A 15,050-nucleotide genomic window follows, 5' to 3' on the forward strand; every position below is an offset into this window, starting at 1 on the left:
GAGGAGAGGAGGGAGGGAGAAAGAAAGAGATGAGAGATGGTAACACTTGGAGTCTAATTCTGCCCCAAACCATATGGGGAATTGTTTCTGAATTGGTGCTCTGGGTAATGTTGTCCCCCGTCACATAATGCAGCATATCTATGACTCTAGACCAGGGCTTGGCAAGTGTTTTCTTGCAAAAGACCATTAGAAATGATCTAGGCCTTATAGGCCATACAGTCTCTGCGGCAAACACTCCACTTCGCCCATGTAGCAAAAGCAGCCGCGCAGAATACGTGTGTCTGTCATGGCCATGGTTGTATCCAACGAAACTTGATTTCTGGACATTGAAATTTGACTTTCATATCATGTCTTCAGTGTGGTGAAATGGAAACAGCATACAGTTTTATCATTTTAACCGTCTTAAAGCCACCATTCAATGGTGGTAAGTGCATCCACATTGTCTGGCAACCATCACCCATCACCCATCTCAGAAATGTTTCATCTTCTCAAACTGAAACGTGATACACATTAAATACTAACTCTCCCTTCCTCCACCCCGTCTACTGAAACCACCATCCTACTCTGTCTATATGAATCTGACCACCCTCCGTACTTCATATAAGTGAAATCTTACAATATTTATCCTTTTGTGTCTGGCTTATTTCCCTTAGCATAAAGTGAACTTCCAATCATTTTTGCATGTCAGAAAATAGTAGCCATCTTCTGATTTGTTTTCAATGATTTGTAAAGATGCAAAACTTTCTTACCTCACACAGGCCATACCAAAGCATGCGGTGGGATGGATTTGGCCCATGGGCCATAGTTTGCCTGCCCCTGATCTCAAGGGTTTCACAAATGTCTATCTGACCATCTGCTTTGTACGGCACAGAGAGACCAAGCAATTTGTTTACGGTAACACAGCTGCAACCTGGCCACACCAAAAGCCAGGTCTCTCCATTCCCAGTTTGATTCTGAACAAAGGGGCAAAGTTTGAATCCCCCAGTTTTTTCACTGGAAGTGGTTCCATGCTGGGTGATGGGTTTAGAAGTTACTGTTGCTGCTGGTGAAGGCACAGAGGTTTCTCCCGGCTTCCCACCCTGCAGAAGGGATTGGCAACGCATAAGACACTCTGCTTCAGAAGAAATGTCAAGTATGCACTCGTTCTCTGACTGTCGTTCAAGTCAAACAAACCAGGCCAGGCAGCGAACACTCAGCATTATTCACTCAAACCCTCTTGCTTTTCTATACCACGACTTGCCAGATGCTTAAAAGGCACATTTTAAAGAATAACAAATGCTACTCTGTTTCTTTCTGGTGGCCAGGGATCTTGGGTTTACAGCATGGGGCTTGGGGGGCTTAGAAACATCCAGCCATATTCTGGCTTTCTTCTTCCCAGTAAGTCAGAGTGTGCACACATGGGAGATTTTACATGCTGGCACTGGCAACGGGACCTCAGGCAGGGGACACGGAGGGGGCCCACTGAAGGGTGAGGGCCAGCCTCCCCCACCCTGGGCATTGACTGTTCGTACTGGGTTTTGAATACAGCCTGACATTTGCACTTGTAGAGCCGTGCCAGGGTACAGGGCAAGCAGAGCTCATGTGCAGGAAGAGAAACAGTCCAGGTTTATTTTCAGCAGCTGTCTTTCAAGAGCTGCAAACAGAGAGCAAAGATGAATGACTGGGAAAATTCGACTTCCCTATTTCTTTAGTGAACCTGGTGAATTGCAATTTGCAAATCAGAGGAACTACAGGATCGATACAACCAACTTAGAGGGAATGTGTGGATGAAGAAGAAGGCAGGGTGTGGTGACTCACACCTGTAATCTTAGCACTTGGGGAGGCCAGTGTGGACGGATCACCAGAGGTCAGGAGTTTGAGACCAGCCTGGCCAACTTGGCAAAACCCCATCTCTACTAAAAATACAAAAATTAGCCAGTCTTCATGGCATGCACCTGCAGTCCCAGCTACTCAGGAAGCTGAAGCAGAAAAACTGCTTGAACCTGGGAGGCGGAGGTTGCAGTGAACTGAGATCGTGCTACTGCACTCCAGCCTGGGAGACAGAGTAAGACTCCATCTCAAAAGAGGAAGAAGAAGAACAACACGAACGAAGGAGAGACAGAGGAAGAGCAAGAGCAACTGTTGCTGCGAACCCAGTAGTCCCAACAGTGTGGTCACACATCTTCTGCAAGGCTCTCATTCTACAGTCGGGTGCTCAAGGGATCCAAAGATGAGACCAGCCCTCAGTGGGTTTGCAGGCCAGGAGGGAGGTGGCCCCTGTTTATCAATAACGGTAACACAAGGCAATGCACACTAAACAGCAGCAGGTAAAGTGCTGGGTGACCCCAGGTAGAAGGAGATTGCCTCAAGCCTGGGGAGGGGTAAAGAAGGATGGGGAAGCCTGCAGGGATAGGCAGCTCTTACATTTAGCCTCCAGCATCCTTTCTGGCAGCCGCTGGACCCTGGCAGCTCCTGGTTTCTGGACTCAGGATGTTGCTTTTCTCATGATCAAGCTTCTTTAACCTTCACCGTCAATGGTGAGGCCCCAGCTCAGGCCTCCCTCAGGCCCCAGGCTCTCAGCAGACTCCCAGGCCCTGAGAACCAGAGCATCGCCTCATGCCTCACGCTTCCTAGCACCAGAGCCCAGGCCCAGGTCGCATGCCCCGACTGCTGAAATAGCAGCACCCACATCCAGAAAGGGCTGCCCATCCAGGAGGACTCGTGTGGGTGCCTGGGGACAGCTCCATCAGCCTGGCTTAAAACCCGGGCACCCCGAAGACCCTGTGTGAGCTCCATCCACAGGGCCTGCTGAGTCCCAGCTGCCCCAGATAAGCGGAGTGGATCATGGCAAGTCATGAATGCCCTGGTTCTGGAAAGACGAAAGCAAACTGCAGTGGAACCAGAGTGATCCAAACCTCCGCAGACGGGGCAGCGCCGGAGAGTCAGACTGGAGGCTTGGGAGAAGCGAAGTCAAGGGCTTGAACTTTTTTGGTTTTCACTGTGATTAAATAGAAATGTTTGTATGTTGCAGCACATATTTCCTTAAGATTATTTAGGAAATTCTGGACAAATATGGCTGCAGAAAAAAATAAAACTGCACAAAGGAGATCCAATTCAAATAAAATGTCAAACCAGGAAAATCACTTATAAACTGTATAATTAAGGGTTACTGTCTTTACTACATGAATAACAATTCCAAGCAAGAAGAAATAGATGCCCAGTCTTTTTAAATTGCTAATCGCATGAAGAAGCAGTTCCTAGAAACAGAAATGACCAATACTTTTTTTTTTCTTTCCCAAGATGGAGTCTTTCTGTCACCCAGGCTGGAGTGCAGTGATGCGATCTCAGCTCACTGCAACCTCCGCCTTCTGGGTTCAAGCGATTCTCCTGCCTCAGCCTCCCAAGTAGCTGGGATTACAGGTGTGCACCACCACACCTAGCTAACTTTTTGTATCTTTAGTAGAGACAGGGTTTCACCATGTTAGCCCAGCTGGTCTTGAACTCCTGACCTCATGATCAGCCTGCTTCAGCCTTTTAAAGTGCTGAGTTACAGGCGTAAGCCACCACTCCCGGCCCCAATAAATTTTTTTTTTAAATCAACCTCCCTAGTAATGAAATAATTCCACATTAAAGCAACTTTACATAATTTTTCACCTACAGGAAGGCTTAAGAGATAAAAAGGATGCAAGTTTCAAGGACAGATGCTTTCACATATCTCTGATGGAACTGAAATTTGGTCAGCCATTCTAGATGGCACTTTTCAACATATGCAAGCATCTTCTCGAAATCTGTTTCACTTTTGCCCCAGCAACTTTACATCTAGGATTTGTCCTATGGAAAGGAGCATGGGTGTGCACAAAAGTTTATTTATAAAGCACATTTACTGCATTATACATTATAATAGTGAAAGACGGGAAACCATCTAAATGTCCAGCAGTGAATTAACTAAAAATAAAGAGCCGAATGATAAAATAGTACACACCATTAAACTTTCAAAAAAAAGTTTAATGACATGGAAAGTCACAGTAAACTAACTGAAGAAAAGCATATTGCAAAACAGTGTGGTATGGTGACATTTTTGTTAAAAAAATATCCCAAAAGGTAATTATCTAGAAAAGCCTCTAGAAATATGAACTCCAAGATGTTAATGGAAGTTGTTTCTGAATGGGCGGAATTGTGTGATCTTAAATATTCTGTTTTTTCCATTTATATGATTTGATTTTTCTGCAGTGATCATGTATTTCTTAGCAAGAAGAAAAGATTATTTTAATAATAAAAATACATATATAAACTAAACTTAGAATAACATTTGCAGCAAAGAGAAAACATGTCAAAGGGAGCAAAGGTAGAAAGAGCACATATAAATGCATATGAAATGGAAAATTTTATAACAGATATGCCAACAAAGATGAATATACTCCTAGTGAAAAAAGACATGGGAAAGTGTTCAGCATTGTTGCAAATGAAAAAACTGCAAAATTATAAATGGAAGGAATACTTCTCCAATTTCCAATTCATTAAACCACTCGTTTTAAAAATACGGAACTTTTTCATTAAAAAGTGTTATATTTAATTAATTTTAAAAAGGAAATATCACTCTTACCCTAAATATGTACAATTATTATGTGTCAATTAAAAATAAATTCAATTAATGCTGGGTGTGGTGGCTCATGTCTATAATTCAGCACTTTGGGAGGCTGAAGTGGATGGATCACCTGAGGTCAGGAGTTTGAGACCAGCCTGCCCAACATGGTGAAACCCAGTGTCTACTGAAAATACAAAAATTAGCCAGGTGTAATGGTGCACGCCTGTAGTCCCAGCTACTCAGGAGGCTGAGGCAGGAGAATTGCTTGAACCCAGGACAGGGGAGGTTCCAGTGAGCTGAGAACGTGCCACTGCACTTCAGTCTGGGTGACAGAGTGGGAACCTGTCTCAAAAAATCAAAACCAAAAAAGAAAAAACAAATAAAAAGCTAAAAAAGTGTTATACAGTGCTTTGCTTTAAAAATTTAATCGACATAAAATGTTCAAAGACACACAACAAGTGCTACAACCCAGAAATCATACGATTAATATTTTGTGAACATCATTCTGAATTTCTCTAAGGATAAAGAGAAGATGATGCAGAAATGATTTTATAATATTTTGGTTCTTGTTTTTCTCTGTGCAGTTTCCTATTTCCAGTATAGTGTCTGGCAGACAAGAGGATATAAATATGTATATTAAATGATTAACTGAAGAGTACCATTTCATGATGCCATATTAGAATAAAAATAATTTAAATGATTTATAAAATTTAAATTCACTTAAATTTTATGGAGGGTAAAAAAGCTGACGGGATTTCTGAACTTAAAATAGATTGTTATTTCCGAAACAAATACAGTTAGCCTTCTGTGTCCGTGGGTTCTGCATCTGTGGATTCAATGAATCGTAGACCAAAAATATTCAGAAAAAAATTTTCACATAGTTTCAAAAAGCAAGCCTGGTGCAGTGCTCATGCTTGTAATCCCAGCACTTTGAGAGGCTGAGATGGTCGGATCACTCAAGCCCAGCAGTTCAAGACCAGCTTGGGCAACATGGCAAAACCCCATCTCTTGTACTCCCAGCTATTCAAGAGGCTGAGTTGGGAGCATCACTTGAGCCCAGAAGGTCAAGGCTGCAGTGAGCTGTGATTGCACCACTGCACTCCAAACTGGGTGACAGAATGAGATCCTATCTCAAACATGCACACACACAGACACAGAGACACACATATACAGATGTTCAACTTATAATCATTACTATAGTTTTAATACATGGGATAGGTAACGGAACATGATGGATACTCAGTAAGTATATGCTGGCTGGCTGACAGTCCTTTAGTGGAAGGACTAAAAAATAAAACCCTTTGGGAGGCCAAGGCGGGTGGATCACGAGGTCAAGAGATCGAGACCATCCTGGTCAACATGGTGAAACCCCATCTCTACTAAAAATACAAAAAATTAGCTGGGCATGGTGGCACGTGCCTGTAATCCCAGCTACTCAGGAGGCTGAAGCGGGAGAATTGCCTGAACCCAGGAGGCGGAAGTTGTGGTGAGCCGAGATCGCGCCATTGCACTCCAGCCTGGGTAACAAGAGCAAAACTCCATCTCAAAAAAAAAAACAAAAAATTCCGTAAAGCAAAACTTGAATTTGCCATGTACTGAGTACTATGTTGAATCCATGCAAATGAAGTGATGTAGGCATCAGATTAGGTTTTACAATCTGATCTAGAGACAGTTAAAACAATGTGCATAGATTATATGCAAATACTATACTATTTTGTATCAGGGACTTGATATAAATCCAAGGGGGTCCTGGAACCAATTCCCCACAAACACTGAGAGATGACTATTGATAATTATAAATTCTCCCAAGGTTCAGAAAAATGGCACTTAAAAATCATGAAGGCCTGGATTCATGAGATTTTTTTCAAATTTTTGTTTTAATTTTGATTTATTATTCTTAAAAAAAGAAAGAGGAAATTTCCCATCATTTTCTCCCTCCTCCTTTTCCCCACTCCCTGGTTTTTGTTAAGTGTGTTGTATTTCCAAGTTTCTCATTTTATTTATTTATTTATTTTTGTTTACTTTTTTCTTTTTGAGAGAGAATCCTGCTCTGTCGCCCAGGCTGGAGTACAATGGTGTGATCTCAGCTTACTACAACCTCCGCCTCCCAGGTTCATGTGATTCTCCTGCCTCAGCCTCCTGAGTAGCTGGGACTACAGGTGCGTGTCATCATGCCCGGCTAATTTTTGTGTTTTTAGGAGAGACCAGGTTTCACCATGTTGGCCAGGCTGGTCTTAAACTCCTGACCTCAGGTGATCTGCCTACCTTGGCCTCCGAAAGTGCTGGGATGCAGGTGTGAGCGACCACATCCGGCCCAAGTTCCTCATTTTAATCCATCTTTTTGGTTGGCTGGGCTTTTTCCCAGAAGGTCATCTGGGTACTAGAGTCACTGGACTCTTTCTTGTATCAGTGTCTGTCTGCCTGCTGGTCTTTTCTTCCAATGACAACTTGCATCCGTTTAACATTTTTGGACTTTGCTTTCTTTCCTTCAGCACACTTGAGACATCACTCCATTGTCTTCTCTTAATAAGTATGGGACACCTGACTTTTTTTTCCTTGCAGGCTTTTTCTGCCTGCATGTCTGAAGAAATCTTTGTTTCTCCTCCAAGTTCAATATCTTAACCAGGATACAGCTTAATGTCAGTCATTATATATCATTTTCCCCCTTGATGCCCTTTGATCTAAAAATTGACAATTTATTTCTGCTGACCTACATCTTTAAGGACACTTTTTCCCTGTTTTATGTGTAGGTACCTAATTCTGAGACATCAATTATAATTATATTGGATCATCGTTATCCTCCATAAGTAGCATCTTCTCTAACCTACTGTGATATTTGCCTTTTTCTAGTGTGTTTGCCATGAATAATTCCAGCACTTCTTACACGGCAGTAATTTGATTGTTCAGTGGTATCTCTATTATTTCTTACTTTTTTTTTTTTTTGAGACCAAGTCTCGCTTTGTCACCCAGACTGGTGCAGTGGTACAATCTTGGCTCACTGCAACCTCCACTCCCCAGGTTTAAGCTTTTCTCCTGCCCCAGCCTCTCAAATAGCTGGGACTACAGGCATGCACCACCAGGGCTAATTTTTTGTATTTTTAATGGAGACAGTGTTTCACCATGTTGGCCAGGCTGGTCTCAAACTCCTGATCTCAAATGATCTGCCTGCCTCAGTCTCCCAAGGTGCTGGGATTAGAGACATGAGCCACCGTGCCTGGCCTTAGAATTCCCTGCTTCTAATTTATGAATTAAATCTTCATAGTCTTATTAAGTTCTTCTATTATTCCAAATATGCGTAGGTAGTACTTGAAGAATATGTTTTTGTCCAGGACAGGCCTTCATTGATTTTTTTTCACTAATATTTCCTTTTTTTCATCTGTTGCTATTGTGTTCTATAGTGTGTTTAAATATTTATCACATCATGTCTTATCATCTTGTTCAAGTTTAATGGATACTGAGCTGTATGCATCTATCTACCCTGTTGTTGCTGTTATTTTTAAGAGACAGGGTCCCCCTATGTTGCCCAGGCTGGTCTTGAACTCCTAGCCTCAAGTCATCCTGCCACCTCAGCCTCCCAAGTAGTTGGGATTATAGACATGAGCCACCATATTCAGCTCAACACCTATTTACTCTGAAATAGCGGGGGAATTTTTCGTGACACCCTTCTTATTTTATCTGGGCTTTATCTGTAGCTGTCATCTGGGCTACAGTGTGGCGGTAGATTTTACTAACTCTCCACCCTTCTATAGTCGGGGGACAAGGAAATGGAGAAGGGGCAGGTCAGGGTTGGGAGTTTGGCCAGTAGCCTTCTCTTGGAAGCTTGGGCTCTGGTCTCTCTCTTGGGATCCCACTAAATGTCAGAAATTAAGGTTCATTCCATCCAGCCATCTCTATATCACACTTCTGTGTGTTTTGGCTTCCTGAACAATGGCAAGCCTTGGCAACCCCTTCTTTCTCCCCTAAGGTTTCCAGGTGACATTTAGGGCTTTCCAAACTTGAGGGATCATTCCCCTGAACTTTTCATGGAACTGTTTACGCTTCCCTTCTCTGCTAGAGATCCTGTTTTTCTCTAGACTGAAGAATATTAGTAAGACTCCTCTAAGTTACATTAATTCTTTCCATCACTGGAGAGAGCAGTTTGAATTAAGGAGCTGTGCTACATCAGAATTTTCTGGCTCTTTCCAAGGTCATGACTTTCTCTCTCTCTCTCTCTCTCTCTCTCTCTCTCTCTCTCTCTGTCTCCCTTTTCCTTTGCTTTTCTTGAGACAAGGTCTCACTCCATCATCCAGGCTACAGTACAGTGGTGTGATCATGGCTCACTGTAGCCTCAATCTCCCAGGCTCAAGTGAGCTTCACACCTTCACCTCCCAAGTGGCTGGGACTACAGGTGTGCACCACCACACCTGGCTGACTTTTTTTTGTATATTTTTCTAGAGATGAGGTCTCCCTGAGTTGCCCAGGCTTGTCTCAAACTCCTGGGTTCTAGCCTTCCTCCTGCCTTAGCCTCCTAAAGTGCTGAGATTACAGGCATGAGCCACCACACCCAGCCTGGTCATGACTTTGCTAAATACAAAGGTAATTCCTTGCTTAGTTACTACTTACATTTGTTTTTGTTGTGATTTTAGTTCTGTTTATTGACTAATTTATTTCATTAGGAATGGAGGAGGATATATATCCTTCTTCCTTCTGTAGCCAAAAACTCTTCCCTCTGTTCTTAAGCAGAACCTACTGAACATAACTTTTCTGATGATTCAGGAGCCTCCTTGAGATCATAGTAATTACTCCTTAGATAAAGCTGCAGCCCCAGGGCTTGAGGAGGCTGTGGTGGAAAGGAGGGACCTGGGGCCTCATGACAGGACCCAGTCTTTGATGCTGGTAGCTTCTTGCTCATTTTCCTCTGTTCCATAAGGTCAAGATTAGCCTGTAAAACTGCATGCTCCTCTGACCAGTGGGAAAAAAGTGTGCTTCCCATAAAACCAAATTCACTGGAAAAGTCAAGAGGAAGAAGCCTCATTCCAAGGGGTTCTCTCACTGCAATTCATCATCTTTACTCCTGCTTTCAGGGTACTCTTGACATGTCACCACTATTAAGGGGTGACTGGTGATGCTGCCATCACTAAGACAAATGACTGACATGCTTCCTTGTCAACTTGCTCATTCTCCACTCTCATGGTGATAGCAGGTAAGTCACACCATTTTGAGACTCTATCAGTTAGGGTTCCTTGTTTGTGAGAAACAGAAAGCAACTCTGGATAACTTAAGCAGAAAAACAACTCATTTGGAACTTACTAGATACTTTGCATATTTAAAAAGAGACTGAGAAGTCAGAGCTAGAAGACAGGTGACCATGGGAGGTCCCAGAACCCAATAGGAAGGACATAGAGGAAAATCTCTTCTCAGTACTGTTGTTGAAAGGAATCAGGTCCAACCATCTTCAAGACTGACATTGCTCTGCTCACAATTTAAATTCATGGAGAGAGTCTGATTGGTCTACACTTTGATGAAGAGAGAGCAGAAGACCTTGGAGAGATAGTCCTCCCAATGCCAAGTTTCTGCTAACAAAAGTAAAAGGCCTTGCAGGGCAGGCAGAACCACAGCTCTCTATAAACTTAGCACCAGAAGATGCTAAGTGGTGGCTGGCATGTCACCAGGCTTTCCCTTAGGAAAAAAAAAAAAGCATTTCACTTTTGACAAAATATGAGACACAAGAAAGAATAAAAATTGTACCTGCAATATTATATTAGGTGATGTGTCAAATTTTCTCAGAAAATTCTAAGCTATAGTAACATTTGGTAGTCTGAATAATACACCTTGATGCTTAGGTTTCAAGCACTAACATTGCCTTTATGAGGGAAAATGTCAAACTACAGGTTAGAATTAGAATAGCTGACCATTCAGAGATAGCTGGCCATTCATAAAGAATTCTGTAGAGGAAAGCACCAGTCAGACAAGTTTGACTGGCAAAATGGGTGGTCCAGGCTCCTTGCTGCTCAGAGGGTGGTTTGCAGAGCAGCAGCATCTGTAGCACCTGGGAACTTATGAATAATGTAGCCTCTCAGCTCCCACCCCAGACTCACTGAGTCAGAATCTGCATTTTGACAAGTGTGATTTGTGCCCACATGAAAGTATGAGAAGCATAGATTCTGAAAGCAAACTCCAGCATCAGCCTGCCTCGATTAGCAATTCGTTGATATAGGAAACTCTTGGGAGAAGAATGTCAGCTAATGAATACAGATCGAAGGATGGGATGAGATGCCCACCATTTTGCTGTCTGATGTTATCATGAACCTTGATGACACATACTGGTGGCGGCTAACACAGGTGGAAGACTCCAGCCAGAGCTGTGTGCTGCACTGATCAGGTTGACATTGCCTGGCCCACTGGACAATCTTCACATCATCAAAAACAGAGTCACCAGAGAGCCTGTGCAATAGGCAGGAAGAGTGGCCCCCAGAAGGAATTATTTCCAGAAAACTCAAACTGAATCAAATCCACCTCTGGCTCTGACGCACAGTTCAAAGGAAGTATAGGGGCCAGAGGAACATGTTAAATGACACCACAGAGATAAAAATAGCAAAATCCAGAATATGGAACTTTTTACAAATAAATGGCAAAGGAAAAAAGTGGGAAACTTACAGATTTGAAGAAATGAAACACATCAGCCAAATGCACCGTTGGGTGGTTGTGCCCCGAGTCAAATTTTACAACCGCAAAAGAACATGTTTAAGGCAATTGGGGAACTAGACGTGGACCATGTATTGGAAGTTATAAAGGAATAATTCTGGAAATGTGACACAAGCATTATGGGAATATTAAAAAGGGAAAGTTCTTACCTGTTACATAGGCTTACGAAAGTAGTTACAGGTGAGATGATGTGGTATCTAGGATTGAAATACTCCAGAAAACAACAGCTGTGAGGAAGAAAAACAAGAAGGGCAGAATGTTGATACTTGTTCAAAGCGGCTGACAGATACATGGGGGTTTATTATACAAATTTTTTCTACTTTTATATATGTTTATATGTTTCCATAATACAAGTTTATTTAAAAAAAAAAAAAAAACCCCTCCCCTGCTCTGTGATGGAGAAAAAGTTACTGAACCTTTCTGGGCCTCAATGTCCCCATCTATAAAATAAAAATAACAGGCCAGGCGCGGTGGCTCACGCCTATAATCCCAGCACTTTGGGAGGCCGAGGCAGGTGGATCACAAGGTCAAGATATTGAGACCATCCTGGTCAACATGGTGAAACCTTGTCTCTACTAAAAATACAAAAAATTAGCTGGGCACGGTGGCGCATGCCTGTAATCCCAGCTACTCGGGAGGTTGAGGCAGGAGAATTGCCTGAACCCAGGAGGTGGAGGTTGCGGTGAGCCGAGATCGCGCCATTGCACTCCAGCCTGGGTAACAAGAGCGAAACTCCATCTCAAAAATAAATAAATAAATAAAATAAAAATAACAATAATACCTGCTTCGTAGGCTTGTTTTAGGGATCACATGAGGCAATACATGTAATCCACATTCAATATCCAGCACACAGTAATTACTCAATAAACAGCCACCTCTGAGTCCATATTTATGTACTAGCTCAGCTTCTGCACAGTAAAACATCAAAACAAGGCATCTCTGAAAGGCCCGAGTCAATAAAATCTTTCAAAGTGAAGGCCTTACCTTATGGGAACACTAGCAAATACAAAAGCTGCTCCCTCTCAATAAAGGCTGATGCACCCTGTCTAAATATGCAGATTCTGCGGAGTTATAAAACCCTTCCCGCCTTCGTCTATGCTCAGAAATCCCCAGGATGCTCCTAGAAGGCCATCAGTTGTGTTTTTCTCTATCAGCCTTTCACAGTGGTACGTCTCACCTTTTAACGGAAGGTTTTCCTTTCTGGAAAATGGTCACCACTGCACAACCCCAGCCATGGGGTCGTCACTCCGGCACTTTGCAGTCACCTGGAGGGCTTCGTGAGACGGATTGCCAAGGATGCATTCCACCTCTGGGTAGCTGCACCATGGCTTTAAAGGACTGCAGCTGTCAAGGAGCCTCAGTTTTTGCATCTGTAAAATGGTTACAATGACATCTCCTGTGTGTGCTCTTTGTGAAGATTGAGTAACACACTTAAATGTAAAGCACTCATTTCAAGAAATGTTCTTTTTTTTTTTTTTTTTTTTAAACTGGGGTCTCACTTTGTCACCCAGACTGAAGTGCAGTGGAATGGTGCAATCATAGGTCACTGCCGCCCTGAACTCCTGGGCTCAAGCGTTCTTTCCACTTCAGCCTCCTGAGTAGTTGGAACTACAAGCATGCGCCACCATGCCCATTTAATTTTTGTAACTTTTGTAGAGATGGGGGTTTCTCTGTGTTGGCCACGCTGGTCTCTAACTCCTGGCTTCAACCTGTCTTCCCTCCTTAGCCTCCCAAAGCACTGGGATTACAGGCATGAGCCACCACACCAGGCTCAAGGGAGATTCTTGGTGTTAGCTAGTTTCTTCTCAGAGGCGGTGTCTTCCCCTCTTCAGACCTTCCTCATCCTGCTCTGGTGAGAAGCTCTTCACTTCATTACCCCCGGCCTCGCCCGGGGCCCTCCTTTTCTATTTCCCATCAACCGAAGAGGCACCTGTGGGACCAGCAGCTCTTGGGGCCATCTCCCCAAGCCCTCACATATTCCCCAGGTAGCTCTTTCACGGCTGTCCTGTGGCCCTGGCACCTCTACCCTGAGTTTGAAACATAGCAGCTTTTATAGATGCTGCAAACTGATTCTTCCAACTGCTCAGCACTTAACCCCCACTCATGATTTAAAAATTCCAATGGAGGCGCCATCACACCTCAACCCTGGAAAGACGTGTTTGAAACTCATGCAATCCAGACAGGGACATCGGTTTCATTCCTTGATTATGGAATGGAGGGAATGCTCTGTTACCCTTGAAAGAAGGAAAAGAACAAAATACATGATTCCTGGCTCTCCACCTCATGTCCTATGGGAAATGCTAGCCTCATAAATTACAAGGTCCCGTGGCTGTGGACAGTAATGCGTGTGGGGTGACAGAGAGTGGGCCTCAGGCACTGCATGGCCAATGGGAAGCAGATTGTTCATTCCCACAGTCTCTCAGGATTAGCATATGCATGCTCTTCTGCTTTTAGAATATTCCAGAAGCCTTCATGCCCTCCATAATCTCTACAATGTGACTAACCTTCAGTAGACACTGCGGCTCCAGCTGGCGGGAAAGATGATTCAGGATTTGGGCCGGGTGACCCGGGAATTAGTCCCCTTTCCTGTTCACCGCAGTACAGTGACATCTAGGTGGCAGTAACATAACACCCAAAGTCACCCTAACTGGTTACATATGACTGAGAGCAGGGACTAAAGCAGAGTAAAGGGAGCCCCAACCCTCCACTCTCCTAGTGAGCCCCCAGAAACTCCTCAGTCCAGAGCCCCACACAGATGCGCTGGGTCCCACAGGGCAGGAGTAGCTCCCACAAGCTCAGACCACTACGCCTGATAGACTGAGAGCCAGCTTCCATCCCAGGTCTCCCGCCATTAGCACAGCAAGGCCATGGCTCCTCCCCCTGTTGGGCCGCTGGTCACAGCTGCTGAGGGGCCTTCTCCTAATGCCCTCAAGGAACAGTTTTTCTACCACAGGGCAGTAGAGAAGCCCTGTAGGAGTTTTCTAGAAGCTCCCCATGAAGGCCAATCTGGCAGACACACAGCCTAGGCAGGGAGGTAACATGTGTAGGGCCATGCAACCACCAGGGTGGTCTGAGGACCAGCAGCCTCAACCTCGCCTGGGAACGTGTTAGAATCACAGAATCTCAGACCTCACTCCGGACCTGCCAGATCTGCCTCTACCTTGTGACAAGATTGGCAGGTGATTTGTAAGCATGTTCAAGTTCAAGAAACACTCATTTATGAAGCTTTGTTGCAGCCAAACTATGCAAGGTAGCAATCAACTCCTGCTGTGATATCATTAAGGAGAACTTGGCTCCATCCTCAAAGCCACTTGGGAACAGGATATGGGGAGGGGAACCCGGAGAAAGGGCTGTGTCTGGTTTGAATCGAGTCAAATCTGGGCTACAACCTGGCGTGCAGAACTCCAGCTCCTCTTTGTGTCTGTGGCTGACGGGGAGATGGGAACGCTGTGGTCCATGGCCAGGCAGCCCCTGTGTGGTACCACTTCAGTCCAAACAAGACAGGTCCATAGTTTCCATCTCAACCCTCCCAGGGAAGCTGGAAATTCACCTGGCAAACAAGAACAAACCAGTCACATTTTTGTACTGCTTTTCCCAATGCATTAAATTATAACATTAATAATTATTGTTATTAGTATCATCATAGTAACAGCTACAGTTATCAAAAACTTACCGTGAGCCAGAAACCTGATGCAATTAACTCCTGTCACTGCCTCAGGAGTCCCTGCTCACTAACCCAAATAGGCAGCTTCTGCGGAAGTCCACTGATCTATCCCCCAAGGAAGGTTCTCTTGGGCATCAA

General features: G+C 44.0%; 1 protein-coding gene across 4 annotated transcripts in view; it reads right to left on the reverse strand.

The window, feature by feature from the left end:
- The window catches only part of LOC118146411 (uncharacterized), a 133,946-nt gene that overhangs the window by 19,779 nt on the left and 99,117 nt on the right, over positions 1 to 15,050 (reverse strand). For all 4 annotated transcript variants that reach the window (XR_004732208.3, XR_013525159.1, XR_013525160.1 and 1 more), the window contains 4 exons: positions 14,638 to 14,798; positions 13,753 to 13,858; positions 12,426 to 12,618; positions 11,398 to 11,475 (listed from right to left, as the gene is read on the reverse strand). Coding sequence is in view for 1 of the 4 variants with exons in the window: in XM_078346694.1 (XP_078202820.1) it covers positions 14,769 to 14,798 (30 nt within the window). In the remaining 3 variants the exon portion in view is untranslated. The remainder of the gene's footprint in view (positions 1 to 11,397; positions 11,476 to 12,425; positions 12,619 to 13,752; positions 13,859 to 14,637; positions 14,799 to 15,050) is intronic.

Source organism: Callithrix jacchus, chromosome 12, assembly GCF_049354715.1.
Source record: "Callithrix jacchus isolate 240 chromosome 12, calJac240_pri, whole genome shotgun sequence".
NCBI classification, from domain to species: domain Eukaryota; kingdom Metazoa; phylum Chordata; class Mammalia; order Primates; family Cebidae; genus Callithrix; species Callithrix jacchus.